Below are 19,186 nucleotides of genomic sequence, written 5' to 3'. Positions count from 1 at the left end.
CTGACACGCCGAGCTCAAAAGGTTCGCCATCACTGACCTAGGACTTGGTATTTTTAAGAGATGCCCAGGTGATTTGGCTGTGCCCCCAGACTTAATGAATTCTTAGAAGTTGGAGGTGGAATATCCTATATAATAAAAGCCTAATATGCTAAGTGTCCAGTAGGCCAGTGGGCCGTTCAACCAATCAAAGCATAATATGCTAATGATATGCTAAGGCAGCTCAACCGCTCGCTATGATGTGTACTGACCACCAGGGGGCAGACACTCCAACCAGTAGGTTACCTTGCTGCTGAGATCCAGCCAATTGACACTGAGCAATACAGGCTGGACATGCCCTGGAGCCCTCCCGTGGTCCCTCCCTGGCTGGCCAACTTCCCGCGTCCCTCTCCAGACCCGATCATGCACCCATCCATTTATTAATTCATTCGCTCATTCATTCCATGTATCAGGCCTGCTCCACCTCCATGGTACCCGTTGGCTGTGGGCATTGGCCATGAATGTGAAGAAGCAGTGGTGACATGATAGTGAAGACAGGGATGAGGAGTGGCCTGTCAGGGAGCTCAGGGAGACATTCAGTCAGTGACCCCCACTGAAGCCCAAGGGTATAGAGAAGTGGGAGCAGCACTCCAGGCAGAGAGCGTGTGTTTAGTGGACTGTGCTGAGGGGAGCATAGCAAATAAGAGGAGCATGGTATTTGAAAGTTAGTATATTAATTGAAAACTTCAGATAGAGTAAAGCCAGCAGGAGATGATTGTTATTGAAAAGGGAGTTTTTCCTCACAGATCTCAAAAGGAGTGTCCCACCCCCATCCCCTAGCATGCCACAGGGAAGAGGGGGAAGACAGCAGAAAGCAGCAGAGTGGATCAGGAAGCAGAGGGACATGGGAACTGTGGTTTCCACAGGAAGAAACAGTGGACACTGAATTTGGGTAAGCAGGCTTAGGATTGGCTAGTGTGAACATGTCAATGGGCACTGGGGCATAGAAGCTGCCTGTAGCCCTCTGGCACTTGTCTTTGGGTGATAAGGACAAGTGGTCCAGAGTGTGAGAGCCTGCAGAGGAGGTGGTTGGGTTGGGAGCTCTGGATTAGGTGGTTTGCATATGAAGGCATGTTCTCAGGTTAGTAGTTCACTATCTCTAGGAACTAGCCAACCCCGGGAGGGGCAGCCCCTCCAGAATCAGCAAGGCCCCAGATGTCACAGTATCAGAATCCTATCTAATAATAGACAAACATGGTAATTGACCGTACCTTTGCTACGCCTCCCATTGGCTAATCAGCGTGATATGCAAATTAACCGCCAACAAAGATGGTGGCTAATTTGCATACTGCAGGCAGGGCGGGCCAGTGCGAGCCGCCATCCGGGCCCCCGTGTGCCGCCTAAGCCCCGCCGCCGGCTGGGACCCCCATGTTTGGCGAGCCGCCTAAGCCCCGCGGGACCCCCGTGAGCGGCCCTGTGCAGCAGGGCTTAGTGGAGCGAACGAGCTGTCTAAGCCTCGCCCCCAGCCGGGACCCCCGTGAGTGGCCCTGGACAGCGGGGCTTGGCGGTGCGATCGGCCCAAGGAAGCCCTGTTCTTGCAGGAATCCTCCTGCAATGGGCTTCTGGTCCAGAAAATAAAAGGCATGGTTAACACATGTGGCTCCCAGGAAGGTTGGGTGATTGTGGGAGAGAGGGAAGGACTAACTGACCTAAGTGTTTCCTGTGCCTGCTTGGTGTGCTGCCCTGTCCAGTGTACTGGAGACCTGGCTCAGATCTGCTCTCTGATGGGCTTGGCTTTCAGCCATGAAGCCTATATGCATGTACCGTGGAGGCAAGGCCAGGCCAAAGTACAAAGGGTCCTCCCAGGTGGATATGCCCCGCAGGCCAGGCTGGTGGCTTCATCTTGCCCTCCCTGCCAGAGCCAGGGTCAAGGCAACAGGAGGAAGGCAGGCCCAGCCAGGTGCTTCTGCCTCAGTGTGTCTCGGCAGGAAAGGGTCCTTCCTCTATGTGCTCTTGTGTCCACATAAAGCACCCTGGGGAAGCATCAGCCACCCTAATTTTCACGAACTTCTGAGGACTGTTTCAGAGATACATGCCTGATGCAAAGTCCTCATGATGCTCCTGTGTTGTGCTTATGTTTCCTGTATAGCTGAGAATTGGCAGACAGGCATAGTGCCAGGGATACCCAGAGTTCAAGCCCTGGGTCCCTCCTTCCTCGCCGTGTGACCTGGTGCCATTCTTTCCTAGGGCGAGTCAGCTAAGTGCCCAACTTGCTTATCCTCACATCCCAAGCTCCTGGCACATGGTATCCACTGGGGACATGCTGATGGATGGACAATGGAGACCCAGGGCCTCAACAGTTCAGAAATGCTAAATATTCCCTTCCTGAAACAGAAAGCCTGCCATTCAGGCTTCCAGAACCACTAGGCAGTGTTCCTGGCCTGCTAGGTATGTCAGCGCTGTCCAGAGTACCTAGAACCGTGGTCAACAAACCACAGCTCACGAGCCACATGCGGCTCTTTGGCCCCTTCAGTGTGGCTTTTCCACAAAATACCATGTGCGGGCGCGCACGTACAGTGCGATTGAAACTTCGTGACCCATGCGCAGAAGTTGGTATTTTGTGGAAGAGTCACACTGAAGGGGTCAGAGCCGCCTGTGGCTCACGAGCCGCGGTTTGCTGAGCCGCAGTTTGCTGACCACTGACCTAGCCCATGACACAGCCCAGTCAGGTTGTCCCGGGGTTCTGTGATAAGCTCCAAATTCACTCAGGACACGTAAAATTGTGCTTTTAAATATTTAACTATCTCTACTGGATGAAATATTTGTAAGCATTTAAACATGTTATATAGCCTTTTAATAACATTAAACTGTTTCTCCCATAATAGCACCGAGGTATCAAAGTAGAAGCATGTTCATTCAGGGTAACTTCTCTCTGTTTAGTACTCATAGTCGTCCAGGAGGAAATAAACCAAAAGTGCAGAGGAGCAGGTTCTGTGTGGTGGAGTCATGGTGTTTTCCTTTCTTTCTCAACTTTTGCTGAGTTGTCATTTTCTGCTTGATGCACCTGCATTGCCTCTGGTCATTTGGACCCAGGTCTACAGGGAGCTGGTCCATTGAACTATGGGACTGAGTTTTGTGGGGCCCAGTTCCCCATTTACATACTGGCACCAATTTGTCCAGTGGGAACAAGGGGACCACTGTGTAGCCTCTTCCATTGTCTTGGCCTTTGATTCCCATGGCCACCAGTAACTTAGAGGCCCAACCACAGTCATAGCCTTCAGAGGTACCAGGAGTACTCCCTCACTTCATCTGCGTTGGCTTGGGCTATTCTAACAAAAATGCTGGGGTTTAAAACAACACATATCTCCTCACAGTTCTGGAGGCTTGAAGCCTGACATCAGGGTGCCCACATTGTCAGGTTCTGGTGAGGGTTGCAGGCTGCCATTGTCTCTCTGTCTTCTCACATTTTGGAAAGAAAAGGCATCTCTCTCATGTCTTATTATAAACGCATTAATGTCATTCCTGAGGGCTTCACCCTTATGAATGAATCACCTTCCAAAGGCCCACATTCTAATATCATCTCAGTGGGGATCAGTCTTCAACATATGCATTATGGGATGATACAAATATTCAGTTCACAGCCTTTCCTTACCTGGCCTCTCTTTCTTGCCTGCCAGCTTCACCCTGCTCCCTCAGCTGAGGAGGACACCAGCCAGCATTTCTGTGGGGTCTTCCCTTCCCTTCCATGGTTGAGTGAGGGGCACTTTGGAGTGAGCGATGATGGATAATAAAGAACATTATAAACTGATGAACAAAAATAGATACAGAAGCATTGAACAGACTGATAAACAACAGCAGGAAGGCTGGGGAGGGTTGGGGGGCAGGGAGAGGTAAGAGATCAACCAAAGGACTTATATGCATGTATATAAGCATAACCAATGGACACAAGACACTGGGAGGGGGGTGAAGGCATGTGCCAGGGGGTAGGGGAGGCTGGGGGAAGGTTAATTGGGGAAAAAAGGAGACATATGTACTACTATTTGTAATACTTTAAACAATAAAAAAAGAAAAAAGAAATAAAAATAAAAATGCACACACACATACACTTTTATTAATGGGAATATGTTTGTAATTGGTGGAAACTTTTTGGCCAACGTATAATATAGATTTTTTTTCATCTACTTAAAGGATATTTTACTGATCAAAGACTGCCTACCAATGTCACTCTCTCTTCTTTATCCAACCTCAGTTTTTAAACCTCACACTAAGAATATATCTTCTTGGGATGTCGTTCTGTACTATTTGCCAAAATAAACATAATTTTTTTACAGGTAATGCCCTAAAAAAAAAGGCATCTAAATTGGAAAGGAGGAAGTAAAACTGTCAATCACAGATGACATGATTTTGTACATAAAAAACCACCAGGAAACTACTAGACTTAAGTGAATTCAGCAAGGTAGCAGTATCCACATTCACAAATCAATGGCATTTTTATACACCAACAATGAACTCTCAGAAACAGAAACTAAAAAAACAATCTCATTTACCATTACAACAACAACAAAAATAGGATAACTAGGAATAAATTTAACCAAGGAGGTAAAAGACGTATACTTGGAAAACTATAGGACATTGAAAAAAGAAATAGAGAAAGATACAAACAAATGGAAGTGTATATCATGTACATGGATTGGAAGAAGGAACATCATTAAAATGTCTATACTACCCAAAGCAATCTACAGATCCAAGGCAATTCCTATTAAAATACCAATAGCATACTTCACAGAGCTAGAACAAATACTCCAAAACTGTATATAGAACCATAAAAGACCCTGAATAGCTGCAAGCAATCTTGAGAGAGAACAAAGTAGGAGGGAATCACAATACTGGATATCAAACTATACTACAAACCCATTATAACCAAAACAGCCTGGTACTGGCACAAAGACAGGCATATAGACCAATGAATCAGAGCAGAGATCCCAGAAATTGAACCACACCATTATAGTCAATTAATATCTGACAAAGGAGGCAAGACCATACAATGGAGTAAAGACAATCTCTTCAACAAAAGGTGCTGGGGAAACTGGACAGACACAAGCAAAAAGATGAAACTAGACTACCAACTTACACTATACACAAGAATAAACTCAAGGTGGATAAAAGACTTAAATGAAAGTCATAAAACTATAAAAATCTTAGAGGAAAACATAGGCAGTAAAATCTCAGGCATCTCACATAGCAATATGTGTATGGATACATCTCCTTGGACAAAGGAAACTAAGAAGAAAATAAACAAATGGGACTACATCAAAATAAAATCTTCTGCCCAGCAAAAGAAACCACCATCATAATGAAAAGGAAATCCACTGTATGGGAGAACATATTAGTTAATGATACATCTGATATTGTATTATCACAGCCATCAAATTTTAGAACATTTTTGTCACTCCAATTTTGAGACGGATTGCATTGAATCTATAGATTGCTTTGGGTAATATAGACATTTTAATCATGTTCATTCCTCCTATACATGAGCATGGAATGTGTTTCCATTTTTTGTATCTTCATTTTTTTTTCTTCAGTGTCTTAATTTTTCTAGTATGGGTCTTCCACCTCCTTTGTTAAATTTATTCCTAGATATTCTTTATGCAATTGTAATTGGGATTTTTTAAAATTTTTCTTTCTGATAGTTTCCTATTGGTGTATAAAAATGCTATTGATTTCTTTTTAAAAATTTTCTTATTGATCTTATTTAGAGAGAAAGGAAGGGAGAGGGAGAGAGAGAAAAAACATCGATGTGAGAGTAGGAGGATGCTGCATGGGCATGCTCCCAGGAACAAGCTGGAATTACAACTGAAATATGGAAAAGCTTCCTGAATAATCGATGGAAAACTCACAGGAGAGAACCCTGATACACAATGAGGACCGAAGGTGGAGACCACATAGAGACTGGTAGGAGGAGCAGAGGCATAAAAGGGCTGGCCAGGCACCCACCGATGGTGAACAAGAAACCGGGGGTGCATGGCGGCGGGATACAGGGTCAGCTGCGGGCAGCCAGGGAAGATGGTCCTGATCACAGGCCACACCTAGGGACCATGACCGCACACGAATTTCATGCACCGAGCCTCTAGTATTAGAATAGTAGGTGTGCCAGAAGAGGCAGAAAGGGAGAAAGGAATAGAGAAGGTGTTTGAAGAAATAATGGTAGAAAACTTCCCTAACCTGGTAAAGGAAAAAGTCACACAAGTTTAGGAGGCACAGAGGACCCCAAACAAGAAGAACCCAAACAGACCCTTGCCCAGATACATCATAATTAAAATGCAAAAAAATTGAAGATAAAGAGAGAATCTTAAAGGCAGCAAGAGAAAATAAAACTGTTACTTACAAAGGAGTTTCCGTAAGGCTGACACCTGATTTCTCATCAGAAACTCTACAGGCCAGAAGGGAATGCATGAAGTACTCAAGGTAATTGAAAGCAAGGATCTGAGACCAAGATTACTATATCCAGCAAGGCTATCATTCAAAATAGATGGTCAAATAAAGAGCTTCCCAGACCAAAAAAAGGAGTTTATCACCACCATACCAGCATTACAAGAAATGCTAAAGGGATTGCTGTAAGGGATTGCTGAGAAGAAGAAACAGAGAGAGAAACCTAGCCATACAGAATTAAAATGGCTATAAATTAGTACTTCTCAATAATAACCCTAAATGTAATGGATTAAATGCTTCAATCAAAAGGTGTAGGGTAGCTGAATGGATACAAAAACATAACCCAACTATATGTTGTCTACAAGAGACCCACCTCAAAACAAAAGACACACACAGGATGAAAGTGAAGGGATGGGAAAAAAATTTCCATGCAAATGGAAAAGAAAAAAAAGCTGGAGTGGCAATACTCATATCCGACAAAATAGACTTTAAAAGTATCATGCTAAGTGAAATAAGCAAGTCAGAGAAAGATAAATATCATATGATCTCACTCTTTTGTGTAATATAATGAACAACATAAACTGATGAACAAAAATAAGCCAGAGAAAAAAAATATTCTAGAATGTAATAGAAGTAATCCTGTTATTTGCAGATTTTTAATATTTCCTACAACTATGTTAGTACAGTTTTGGTAATATTATTATACTTAAAATCCTTTTATTCTTGAAATATTAGTTTTTATTGCATGTAATGTTATTATATGTAAGGTCATTTTTCTTGAATAATTGCTGTTTATTGCATGTAACATTATCATATTTAAAATCATTTTTCTTGAAATAAAATTTAAAAAACAGAGAAAAGGAGAAACCAAGATGGCGGCATAGGTAAACACCTGAAATTGCTGCCTCGCACAACCACTTCAAAATACAACTAAAAGACAAAATGAACATCATCCACAACCATAGGAAGGCTGGCTGAGTGGAAATTCTACAACTAGAAGGAAAGAGAAAAGCACACTGAGACTCAGAGGAGGTGCGGAAGTAAAGTGCAGAGGTACGGAGGTGCACGCGGAAAGGGCTGGCAACAGAGGACGCAGTTATCTTTTTCAATCGGGAGGGAGACACAAGCTCCTGCTCTGAACTCCAGCTCCGGGCTACTCTCTGGGGACCCAGGCTCATACGGGGAGAAACTGGACTGTCTGGCATCCGGCGGAACTCGAGGGCGGCTTTCTCTCAGAGGTGCTTGCAGTGATTACTGCGGGACACTGACACCCGGGGACTCTTAGGGCAGGACTGAGGATCAGCCATACCTGTTTGCTCCACCCTGTTGATTCCCTGAGACCCCACCCCACCTAAGCTGTGCGCAGAGGCTTTTGCATATGAATGGCCTGGCCCTTTGCAATCTAAAATTTCCTAACAAACTGCAGCTGGGTCAGAGAGACCCAGAACATCCAAAAGAAGGCCCAAGGCCCCACAGCAGCTTGCATTGCTTCACAGATGGGCCTCATCTAGGCACCTCCAAACCCCAAACAAAGAGGAATCTGCAGATCTCTCCATAGCTCCTGCTGGGTAGCCTCAGGCAGAGGCTAAATTAGCACCTCCTTAGAGATCCAAGTGCCAGTGTACCCAGTGGTCAGAGTGGGACCATCCAGATTACAACTCCTCAGACCCATAAGGGACACACTCAGAGGGCAGACTCAGTGAGCACCAAAGCCCCACTGAAGCAAGTCTTGCCCCAGAAGGGTGTCTCCAGCACAGAAATTCTCCCATTGCAGACACAGCTGATTCTCACAGCCAATTGGCCTGGAGGTCAATTCCTCTCAGTGATACCAACTACCATCAAGGCTTAATTACAACAAGACTGTGCACAAAGTCCACAAAGGGGTGCACCAAGAGTGTCCACCTCAGGTAATTGGGGAGGCTGAGCCACTGGGCCCTATAGGACACCTAGCACAGAAAGCCACTCTGTCAACACAGGGAAGCAGCCAAAATGCGGAGACAAAGAAACAGGTCACAAATGACAGAAATGGAGGAAAGCAAACTACTGGATATAGAGTTCAAAACCACACTTATAAGGTTTTTCAAGAATTTTCTAGAAACCACCGATAAATTTAGTGAGACCCTCAATAAATCTAGTGAGACCCTCGAGGATATGAAAAAGGACCAATTAGAAATTAAGCGTACACTGACTGAAATAAAGAATATTATACAGAGATCCAACAGCAGACTAGAGGATCCCAAGAATAAAGTCAAAGATTTGAAGTATGAAGAAGTAAAAAACACCCAACCGGAAAAGCAAAAAGGAAAAAGAATCCAAAAATATGAAGATAGTGTAAGGAGTCTCTGGGACAACTTCAAGCATACCAACATCCGAACTAAAGGGGTGCCAGGAGAAGAGAGAGAGCAAGATATTGAAAACCTATTTGAAGAAATAATGACAGAAAACTTCCCCTACCTGGTGAAAGAAATAGACTTACAAGTCCAGGAAGCGCAGAGAACCCCAAACAAGAGGAATCCAAAGAGGACCACACCAAGACACATCATAATTAAAATGCCAAGAGCAAAAGACAAAGAGAGAATCTTAAAAGCAGCAAGAGAAAAACAGTCAGTTACCTACAAGGGAGTACCCATAAGATTGTCAGCTGATTTCTCAACAGAAACTATGCAGGCCAGAAGGGAGTGGCAAGAAATATTCAAAGTGATGAATACCAAGAATCTACAACCAAGATTACCTTACCCAGCAAAGCTATCATTCAGAATTGAAGGTCAGATAAAGAGCTTCACTGATAAAGGAGTTCATCACCACCAAACCAGTATTATATGAAATGCTGAAAGGTATTCTTTAAGAAGAGGAAGAAGAAAAAGGTAAAGATACAAATTATGAACAACAAATACACATCTATCAACAAGTAAATCTAAAAATCAAGTGAATAAAAAATCTGATGAACAGAATAAACTGGTGAATATAATAGAATCAGGGGCATAGAAAGGGAGTGGACTGACAATTCTTGGGGGGAAAGGGGTGTGGGGGTGTGGGAAGAGACTGGAAAAAAATCGTACACCAATGGATGAGGACAATGGGTGGGGGGGCGGTAAGGGCAGAGGGTGGGTGGGAACCGGGTGGAGGGGAGCGGGGGGGGGGGGGAGAGGAACAACTGTAATAATCTAAACAATAAAGATTTAATTTTAAAAAACCTGAGAAAAAAAGTACAAGGAAGGAACTAAGATTTCCAGTAGTTTGGCTTTAGAAGTTGTGTAAAAAGTCTTACCACCCATCCACAGATACCAGCACTATAGAGACTCTTGTTTATCCAAAGAAATAAAAGATTATTTGGAAATTACATTATGCAACCTGTGACACAGCCAGCAATAATAATAATAATAATAATAATAATAATAATAATAATAATTCAATGGCAATAAGATAACAATGACCTACTGGTTCTCTCTCTATATATATATTATAGGAGCTTGTCTAGATTTCAAAAAGAAGCCAAAAATTACTATGAGGTTATGAAAAAGGAAAAAGGAATCTACTTAGAAAATTTACATAAGCTTCCTGTTTTGTATTTAAATACACCAAGAATTATATATGAACAGTTTCTTTCTAGATTGCCAATATTCTCAGATACTCTTAAGAAATATAGTATTAATGCATATGATTGGGAAAGGAAGTTGGAATAAAAGAGCACAGTAGTTCAAAAAAAAAAAAGAAAAGTAAAACATCAATGTATGAGTCAAACATCGACCAGCATCCCCCTGCAAGCCCCCTACCAGGGGCATGTGCTCTGACCTGGAATCAAACTGGCAATCTTTTGGTGCATGGGTCAACATCCAACCAACTGAGCCACACCGGCCAGGGCTGCAATCGATTTCTGAATATTAATTTTGTATACTGCTATTTTACTGAACTCATTTATCATTTCTAATAGTTGTTTGGTGAATTCTTTAGTTTTCTCTATATATAAAATTACATCATCTGCAAGTAATGACAGTTTTACTTCTTCCTTTCTAATCAGGATGACTTTAATTTCTTTTTCCTGTCTGATTGTTGTGAGTAGGACTTCAGTGAAAGTAAACAACCTTCTCTTATTCCTGATTTTAAGAAAATGCTTTTAGCTGTTTTCCATTGATTATGACAGTTGCTATGGGTTTGTCATATATATATAGTCTTTTATTATGTTGAGGTATATACCCTCTATTCTCACTTTGCTGAGAGTTTTTATCATTATGCTGGATTTTGTCACATGCTTCTTCTGTATCTATTAATATTACCACATGTTTTTTATCCTTCATTTTGTTTATGTGGTGTAACACGTTAATTGATTTGCAGATATTGAACTAACCTTGCATCCCAGGAATAAATCCCACTTGATCATGGTGTATGACCTTTTTCATGTATGGCTGAATTTGGTGTGCTAATATTTTGTTGAGGATAGTTGCATCTATGTTAATCATGGATATTCGCCTATAATTTTCTTTTTCGTAATATATTTGTCTGGTTTTGGAATCAGCATTATGCTGGTCTCATAAAATGAATTTGCGAGCCTTCTCTCCTCTTGAATTTTTTGGAATAATTTGAGGAGAGGTATTATTTCTTCTTATAATACTTAAATTTACCTGTGAAGCTATCCGGTCCAGGACACTTACTGATTCGATTTCATTGGCAGTAATTGGTCTGAACCAATTTTCTGTTTCTTCTTGATTTGGTCTTAAAAGATTGTTTCTAGGAATTTATCCATTTCTTCCAGATTGTCCAATTTGCTGGAGTATAATTGTTTATATATTTTCTTATAATCCTTTGTATTTCTGTGGTGTCAGTTGTCACTTCTCTTTTTTCATTTCTGATTTTCTTTATTTGGGTCCTCTCTGTTTTTTTCTTGATGAGTCTGGTTAATCTCATTAGTCTTTTCAAAGAGTGCTTGGTTTCTTTGATCTTTTGTATTTTTCTTAGATTGTATCTCATTTACTTCTGCTCTGATCTTTATTATTTCCTTCTTTCTACTCACTTTTGGTTGTTTGTGATATTAGTCAGTTTTTCAATTTTTAATTTTTTGTGATGTATTTTCTTATTCTAATTTAATATTTCATTTTATACCTAATTTAGTATTTTTAACTTTAAAATTTTCTCCTTAAAATGGGCCCCTAGATTGTGTAAGCTTCCTCCCATGGGAGGAGGTGGGATAGTGTGATCAGATTCAAGTTATGGAACTGTGTTCCCTGCTTGCCAGTGTATCCTGACTATATTCATAAATTTTTATCACATCAGCATACCACCTGACCTGCTTCCATATTTTCTTTAAATTGGCTTTTTAAAAATTTAAACAGTAGATCTTATATGTCTCTGGAATCCCAGGCTTGATGAGCTACTTGCATTTTTTTAGTGTTCCCTGTGTGGGCATGCCAGTGGCTTCACCCTAGGGACATGGTGTAGGGCAGGCTCTGACTAGACAAGGTGCTGAGGATGGTAGGAGGGCAGGGCAATAGTGGAGGAAGCTGGGTGGGCCAACATCTCACTAGGTCTCCTGAGGGGCTTAGAGCTTCTAGGAGTGAGTAGGTCTGCCTCCCCATTTGCCTCCAGGGCTAGGCAGTCCTCACGGACACAGCAAGTTGAAGGGAGGGCAGGAGGCCATGGGTCAAGGGAATGACCTTTCTTTCAGCACTGCTTTAAGGGACACTGCATCTGGCTGACGCCTGACATCCTCAAACGAGATGGCAACTGGGGCACCTGGAGTCCATTCGGCTCCTGCTCGCGCACCTGTGGCACAGGTGTTAAGTTCAGGACCCGCCAGTGCGACAACCCACAGTAAGTTGACCCTGATGTTTCCCAGCTCTCCTGGGTGGCAGCTGTGGTTCCTGAGGCCCCTTCCTATCCTGCACGGTCCCTATTGCTGCATGCCAGTTCTGGAGAGGGTGCAAGGGCTGGCATCCTGTTCGCTGGGAGGAAGGTGAGACTCAGAGAGGGAAGCCTCATGGCCCTGGTTGCACAGCCTGCTGGGAGCAGAGCCAGCCCTGGAGCCCTGAAAACCTGGTCTCCTGGCCTGCTATCCATCCCCCACAGGCTTTGACCCTCCTCAAGACACTGGCTTGCTCTGTCCTTCTTGGTCAAGTGTATCAAGGACATAAGGTGGGACAGAGAACAGGAATTAAGAATAAGAAGGAGGAGGGCTCTCTTTGTCCCCAGGATGCTAGGAACCTGAGCAGGGGGAACAACTGTTTGTAGTCAGGCAAGGGGCAGGGCCAGCAACATGCTGCCCGAACCCAGCTACCCAGGGAAGAGATAACCTGGAGAGGCTGCCCCCATGCCCACTGGACTCCTATTGCCAACCATGCTCCCCTTCCTGCTTCCCAGGTTTGGGGCCTGCTGTGCTGTCCTCCCTAGCCCCTTCCCGTCCCTCTCATCCCCCCACCCACTCCACCTTATAAAAGTCTTTCTGGTGCATGCCCCCTCCTCGGCCCATAGCTACTTACTTATTCATGCCCAGGCCACTCTTCCTGTCTGAACCCTTAGCCTGGGCCTCCACCAGGGCAGTGCCCATGGAGAGAGCCATGTGGAGCCAGAATGCCTGGGTCCCGGGCCCCTGCAGCCCCATGTAAGTCAGGGTGGGTCACTTAGGCCCCTCCCCCTGGGCCTCAGGCAGCCTGCCCATGGAGTGATTGTGAGTGCACATACAGCAATGTGAACAGGACCTGGGTGCAGGAAAACTCCCCACAGATGTCAACTCACTGGTCTTCCACCTGCCCATTAGCAGCCCTCTGCTCCTGGGAGACACGTGGCTTTTGTCTTTCTCTCTTTGGCCAGAGTTTTAAAGATTTTAATTTACATGAAAATGTTAAAAATCTGGAATTTCACATAAAGAAAACAGATTTCTAGCTTCCAAATTGGGCACTATAGCAATACAGGTTAATGGGCAACTCAGGCTGCCCCCCCCTCCCCACAGCCATCTTCACTCACCTCCTCTGCCCACCTGAACCCCTAGATATTTGAGTTAGGGTGCCTAGACCCTAAGCCTCATCACCCTTCTTTGGACCCTGCCATGGCCTCATCCAAAATTGTATTATGACTTTCTGTGCATGAACATTTTTCTGGGGGAGCAGGTCTCTAGCTTCACATCAACTTCTCAGAGGAATCTGTGCCCCAAAATTTAAGCCCACCCAGGTCTCTGGAGCCCATCTAGACTGCTAGGCTCTGCCTTTGCAGCAGCTTCCCTGTTCTGCTCGGCCAGGCTGCTGCATTTTCTCTGGCCATGCCCTGAACTAGCCACCAGGGAACCAAAGGGGCTCAGCAGTAATAGCTCTGGGTAGAGGGATCAAGTCCATGTTGGCCAAGAAGGGACTGGTGTCCTGGGCTGCAGCAGTGGGAGAGCCTATCCCTCAAGGTCACCTGTGCCTCGGGCTGGCCACCCCAGCTCCTGCTGGGGCCTTCTCCTCTAATTTCTGACTACCTCTTGCCCGGGGCTCTAGGCTTCCGTCCTGACTAGGAGCAGAGGCAGGAAGGGGCCAAAGTGCCCTGCCCCTGACTCCCCTCATGCAACCCTGGGATGCTTGCCTCAGGATGAGATTGACCAGACAGGAAGTTAGAACTGCAGAGGCCATGGGATTCTGGGTAAGGACTGTGGGGTTCCCGGCTTGTGGTGCATGCCTGGCATGCAGCAAGCACTCAATAAATGTCTCAGCTGCCCCCTTCACATGCTGATGGAGTAACTTGGGCCCAGGGTGCAGTTGAAAGAGCAGGTTCGGCCTGACTTCCCCACCCTCCATGGGCATCCAGGCCCTGATTCCTCCTGCCTGATGCTGGGTTCTCGGGCTCCAGCAGACTCACCCCCTGGCCTGGTTCAGTGGAGAAGAGGTACATGTTCTGACCTTTTTCACTCGCACACTCTAGGAATTTACCCCTCGGGCTTGCCCAGACTCCTTGATGGCAGCAGGGGACAAGGGCAAGTGATGGGAGCACAGCTGTCAGGACAGCCTGTGAGCCCATCTGTTCCTGAAAGCCATCAGTCCCAGAGAATAGCCAAGCCCTGCCCAATGCCTGCATTCCCTGTCAAACAGCATGCAGCTATGACGACTGTTTATTTACGCCGGCCTCACGCACATCTGTGGGAGACACGCGCAGCTGCAGCCCAGAGCATTTCTGAGCTCAAGGGCTCCACACAGCCTCTTTGTCAGAAATGTAAAACGGGCCACCCTTTCATTCATTGTCCAGGGGACAACTGCTGGACTTCATGCTGCCCATTTTAGTTGTTATACTCCCTGTGCTAGTCCCCAGCTCTTCCTATGACACTGGGACTAGTGTGAAGACTCCCATGCAGCTCTAGCTGGACCCTGCTTGCAGGATTGAGTTCCCACTGTTTTCGCTGCTCATACCCTTGTGATTGTAAAACTGAAAACAATCCAGTCTCTAGTATTTCACTTGCTTTTCCCCTCCCCAAATTCTCTAGCTCACTCTGTTTTGGAGTCAATATGGATTTCAGTTCCAATCACTCTGCCTCCTGCCTGGGCTGGCCAGGGATTCCAGCAACAGCAGACCCTTCCTGCTTCCCCCACGGTTGCTGCTGCTGCCCTGGCTCCCCGCACCTGCAACCAGGCCTGTACCCCCTTCTCCTGGTGACAACCTTGTTGGTATTGTCATTGGTCTATGATATTATCAGTGACCCTGGCATCAATCTCAGAGTTATCCTTTCTTTCAATCTCCTATCAAACACTGAGGCCTCTTGGTTCTTCCACAAGTTTTTCTGATCGTTATTCCCACTGACCCCCTGGAGAACACAGTGCCATGGGAGGGGCCTCACAGAGGCAGCTCTTTCTCGTCCACTTTACTGTGCTGCATGGCATTCACCCTTCTTGTTGCACGCAGAGCATGACTTGCTCAAGTCTCAGGTGAGGCCTTGGGTTCTGTCTGGCTCTACTACAATTGGCATATGGCAGCACTATTGCCCCCCAGTTCCTCCCAGTTTCTGGCCTGCCACAGCCCATCCTTCACCTTACAGATGCACCTGCCAACCAGAGCCAGTGCCTTTTCTGTGGGGCTAGTTTGCTGTGGATTGTTCTCAGTGAAGTGAGGGAATTACAGAAATAGCCCAAATTCGCTGAGGTGGAGGAAGGTGGGTGGAGTGTCCACTGTGTGCCCCACCTGTGCAGTGGGATTCTGCTATTTCAGAACTGCTCTTTGAGTGCCCACCCTGTGTCAGGCATAGGCACAGACCTCCATGTAGAGGAGACACCACAGGGCCCCAAGGGAGGATTACCAGCCCACTATACCTGATGCTCTGGGGCCTGGGAGGCTGGGGTGCTGCCTTGGTGTTGTATCCAGGACAGGACAGGGCAGGCCTGGGTCCCTTCAGTCAGCAGAGCTGATCCTACACCTGAGACTCAAGGATCCCCCAAATTCTACAAGTGAAGCGCTAAGTGCTGGCACCTTCCTGGTGGCACCGAGCTGCAAGTCCTTTGCTTTCTCTTCCAGCCCAGCCAACGGGGGCCGCACCTGTTCAGGTCTTGGCTACGATTTTCAGCTCTGCAACTCCCAGGATTGTCCTGACACACTGACCGACTTCCGTGAGGAACAGTGCCGGCAGTGGGACCTGTACTTCGAGCATGGTGATGCCCAGCACCACTGGCTCCCCCATGAGCACCGGGATGGTGAGGCTCTGAGTGGAGGGTCAGAGTGAGGCTCAGGACAGGTCAGGGTGGGTAGACTGGGGGTCGCGCTTCCTGTGAGTCTGTGTGAGCAAGGCTGTCAGCCACAGGGCTACTGGGGCCCACTCCACGACTGAGGCTGGAGCTTGAGGCAGGACTACAGTCCCAGAGGGGCCAGAACACTGGGCCTGGCCCAGGATGCAGGGGAGAGACCAGGAGGCTCAGCAAGTGCCAGGCTCTGCTGCCTCCATCCGTTGGAGGAGGCTGTAGGTGTGTTATTAAACCCACTCAGGGATGGAGGTGGGGAAGGAGCTGAGTGGACCTTGCCAAGGAGCCAGGCTACCTCTAGCCTTCTCATATTTCAGATGACAGTCAGAACTCAGTCAAGTGTCAGAAAAGGTAACATGAACTACTTTATGTGCTCAAAGGTATTTATTGGCTCCTAGGAACTAAAATGCCTGGCAGCTTCAGGCATGATCCTGTTTGTATTCTGTTTGGTTCCCCTCCCTCATGGTGGAATTTTAAACATGCAGTTTTTGTTCCTTCCAGGCATTGGGCAGGGGCAGGCTGCCAGCATGGGCCCATCTCCATCATCCTGCGTGTGATATACCAGCAGAGTGCCCTGGAGGCAGGGGAGCCAGCACAGACACAGGCCCCCTGGAGGCAGGCTGCAGCCTGGCAGGCAGGGTGGATAGCCATCAAATAACGACCCAGCGTTTTAGTGACTTCCGAGAGAAATACTGAGAAGGGAAGATGCCAGGGACCCAAGACTGAATCAAGTGGTGTCTAGCCTTATTTGGGGTTTTAGAGAAGGTTAATTGAAGAGGGTCTTCAGTTGAAAAGCTGGCAAATAGCCATTTGCCTTCCCCTGGGTGTCAGGGCCTTAGGGGCCTGAGGCCTGGGCTGCTCCAACAACATCCTGGTTCATCTGGGAAAAGCTCTTCCCAAGTCCCTGAGACAGAAACTCAAAGGGGATTGCAGTCTCCTGGCCCCTTTCCTTTTCCTGCCCCAGGGCAGGTGCGGGGGGTGGGGGGGCAGAGGGAGGGGGGAAGGAGGAGGGTGCGGGAGGGGAGTAAGTCTTAAGAAGACCCTCATGGGAATTTCTCATGAGTGGACTTGGGAAAGAAGGTGAACAGAGCAGCCCACACTTTTCCCTAACACCCCTCTTCCCTTTCAGCCAAAGAGAGGTGCCACCTCTACTGTGAGTCCAAGGAAACCGGGGAGGTAGTGTCCATGAAGCGCATGGTACATGATGGGACACGATGCTCCTACAAGGATGCCTTCAGCCTCTGCGTGCGAGGGGACTGCAGGGTGAGTGCCCTGGTGCCAGCGTGGGAGCTCGGGGTCTCTGGTTCAGGGAGTTTTGAGAGGACTCATGCAGAGTGTTAGACACAGCACTTGGAGCAGGGCAGACCCCCAGCAAATGTTGGCCTGCCCCTCCTCTGTGCTGGAGGCTCTCAGCATTTAGTATGCCTCAGAGCAACATGGGGAACTTGAGGCTCCTCCTGAGAGATTCTAATTCCTAGGTTGAGGCTGGGACCCAAAAGGAGCATTTTTATGAGCCTCCAAGTGATTTCAACACACACAGTCCTTGGTGACCCTGCCACATCCTGGCACTCTGATGGGCACTGGACAGCTTACTCTCAACCAGGGTGGCCCACCAGGGTTCTCATTGTTTGGTTCTTTGTGGAAATGCCTGCTGTGTTTTCTGTTGTCATTATTATGTCTTTGGCTTCAATCTTAGGCTGACACAGGAAACCACTGCGGGGTAACCTCAGCATACAGTAATAATTGAACTCAGACTTGCCTCCTGCCAGATTCCCTGAAACAACTGGAAGACTCTGTAGTTTGTGTAGATAGGACTGTGTATGTGCCATGCAGACTGACTCTCCTAAGGAGTCTCTCAGAAAAACTGCCAGGATGCAGTCACCCCTAGCGGAGGGAATGAGGCTGGAAGCACAAGGTGGAGGTGGAGGTCAGCCCCTCCACTCAGGTAGGACCATGGCCTGAGGTGAAGGAGGTTCCTCTAGGACACAGGGGAGCTGCGTCTTCTAGGATACGAGGAGGCTGGCTGAGTCTGAACCTTGCAGGGAGGCCAGGCCACACGGTCTGCTCGGACAGTGGAACCAAATCCTCAGAGATGAAGGCAGCAGTGTTTCCTCTGTACCCACAGGGCTTTGATTTATGGAGGTGACAGTGAGGACACAGAGAGGCCAATGCCATTGAAAGAAGAATTTATTACTTACATTTTCCAAGAGAAGGGCGTGCCATGCCTTGCAGGGCCACATGGGGAAGCACCAGGTATTTGGGGGGCAGAAAGGGGCAGAAGACTAGGCCAGAGCTTTCATTGGGGTTCCTGGTGGAAAGGGGAGCAGGACAGGGGAAACAGGTTAGAACTGGCCAGTTTGAGTAACTCTAGCAGGCTTCAGCTCTAGGGCTGGTCTCTAGTTGCCTGCTGCCTGGCCCTGGGACAATTTGGGGCAGGGGAAATATTGTTCTGATATGTGACAGATAAGGCAGATTTGCATCATAAAGGTGTGCTCCCAAGCCCTTACCATCTCTAAGAATGGTTAGTCCTAGGACATCATAAGACACATAAAATTAAAAATATATATACGTGACTAATACAGGCAATAAGCATGGGAAAGATTTAGTAGAAGAAGCTTTGAATGGCAGCTTCTAAATGCTTGCAAAAATAACGGGGAAGTCAGAGCATTAATTTACCATCTTAGTGGGAGCAGCCAGCTTCACTCCTGACATTGACAATTTAAGAAGAGGTTAAGTATTTCATTAATTAATGGTGGTTTTAAATGGTAACAGCAAGCTGATAATTTTTACATAATTAGAACAAGCATATACTTACATTTATATAAGCTCATATTGCAAAATTTAGAAAGCAGAGGAGGTAGAAAGGAAAGATTGAAAACACAAAAGACATGGAGTAGTAGTAAGATGAACTATATAACTCCTAACACTACAGGTGAATGTGAGATTCTTATTTTAAAAGAATCTAATTCTAGGTCAAAAAATATTATCCAATGGATGTTGTCAATTAGAGAATATCAAAACACAATGACTTGGGAAGGTTAAAAGTGAAATGACATTAAAAGAGGGTTCCAGAGAATGAAAGATATGTGCACCTG

General features: G+C 46.3%; 1 protein-coding gene across 1 annotated transcript in view; it reads left to right on the top strand.

The window, feature by feature from the left end:
* ADAMTS2 (ADAM metallopeptidase with thrombospondin type 1 motif 2) overlaps nt 1-19,186 on the top strand; it is a 274,332-nt gene that overhangs the window by 203,923 nt on the left and 51,223 nt on the right. The window contains exons 11-13 of the mRNA XM_006101903.3: nt 12,068-12,213; nt 15,871-16,046; nt 17,221-17,354. Of these exons, the coding sequence (XP_006101965.1) occupies nt 12,068-12,213; nt 15,871-16,046; nt 17,221-17,354 (456 nt within the window). The remainder of the gene's footprint in view (nt 1-12,067; nt 12,214-15,870; nt 16,047-17,220; nt 17,355-19,186) is intronic.

Source organism: Myotis lucifugus, unplaced genomic scaffold (genome assembly GCF_000147115.1).
Source record: "Myotis lucifugus unplaced genomic scaffold, Myoluc2.0 scaffold_386, whole genome shotgun sequence".
NCBI lineage: Eukaryota > Metazoa > Chordata > Mammalia > Chiroptera > Vespertilionidae > Myotis > Myotis lucifugus.
This window is presented reverse-complemented; position numbering and strand designations above follow the sequence as displayed.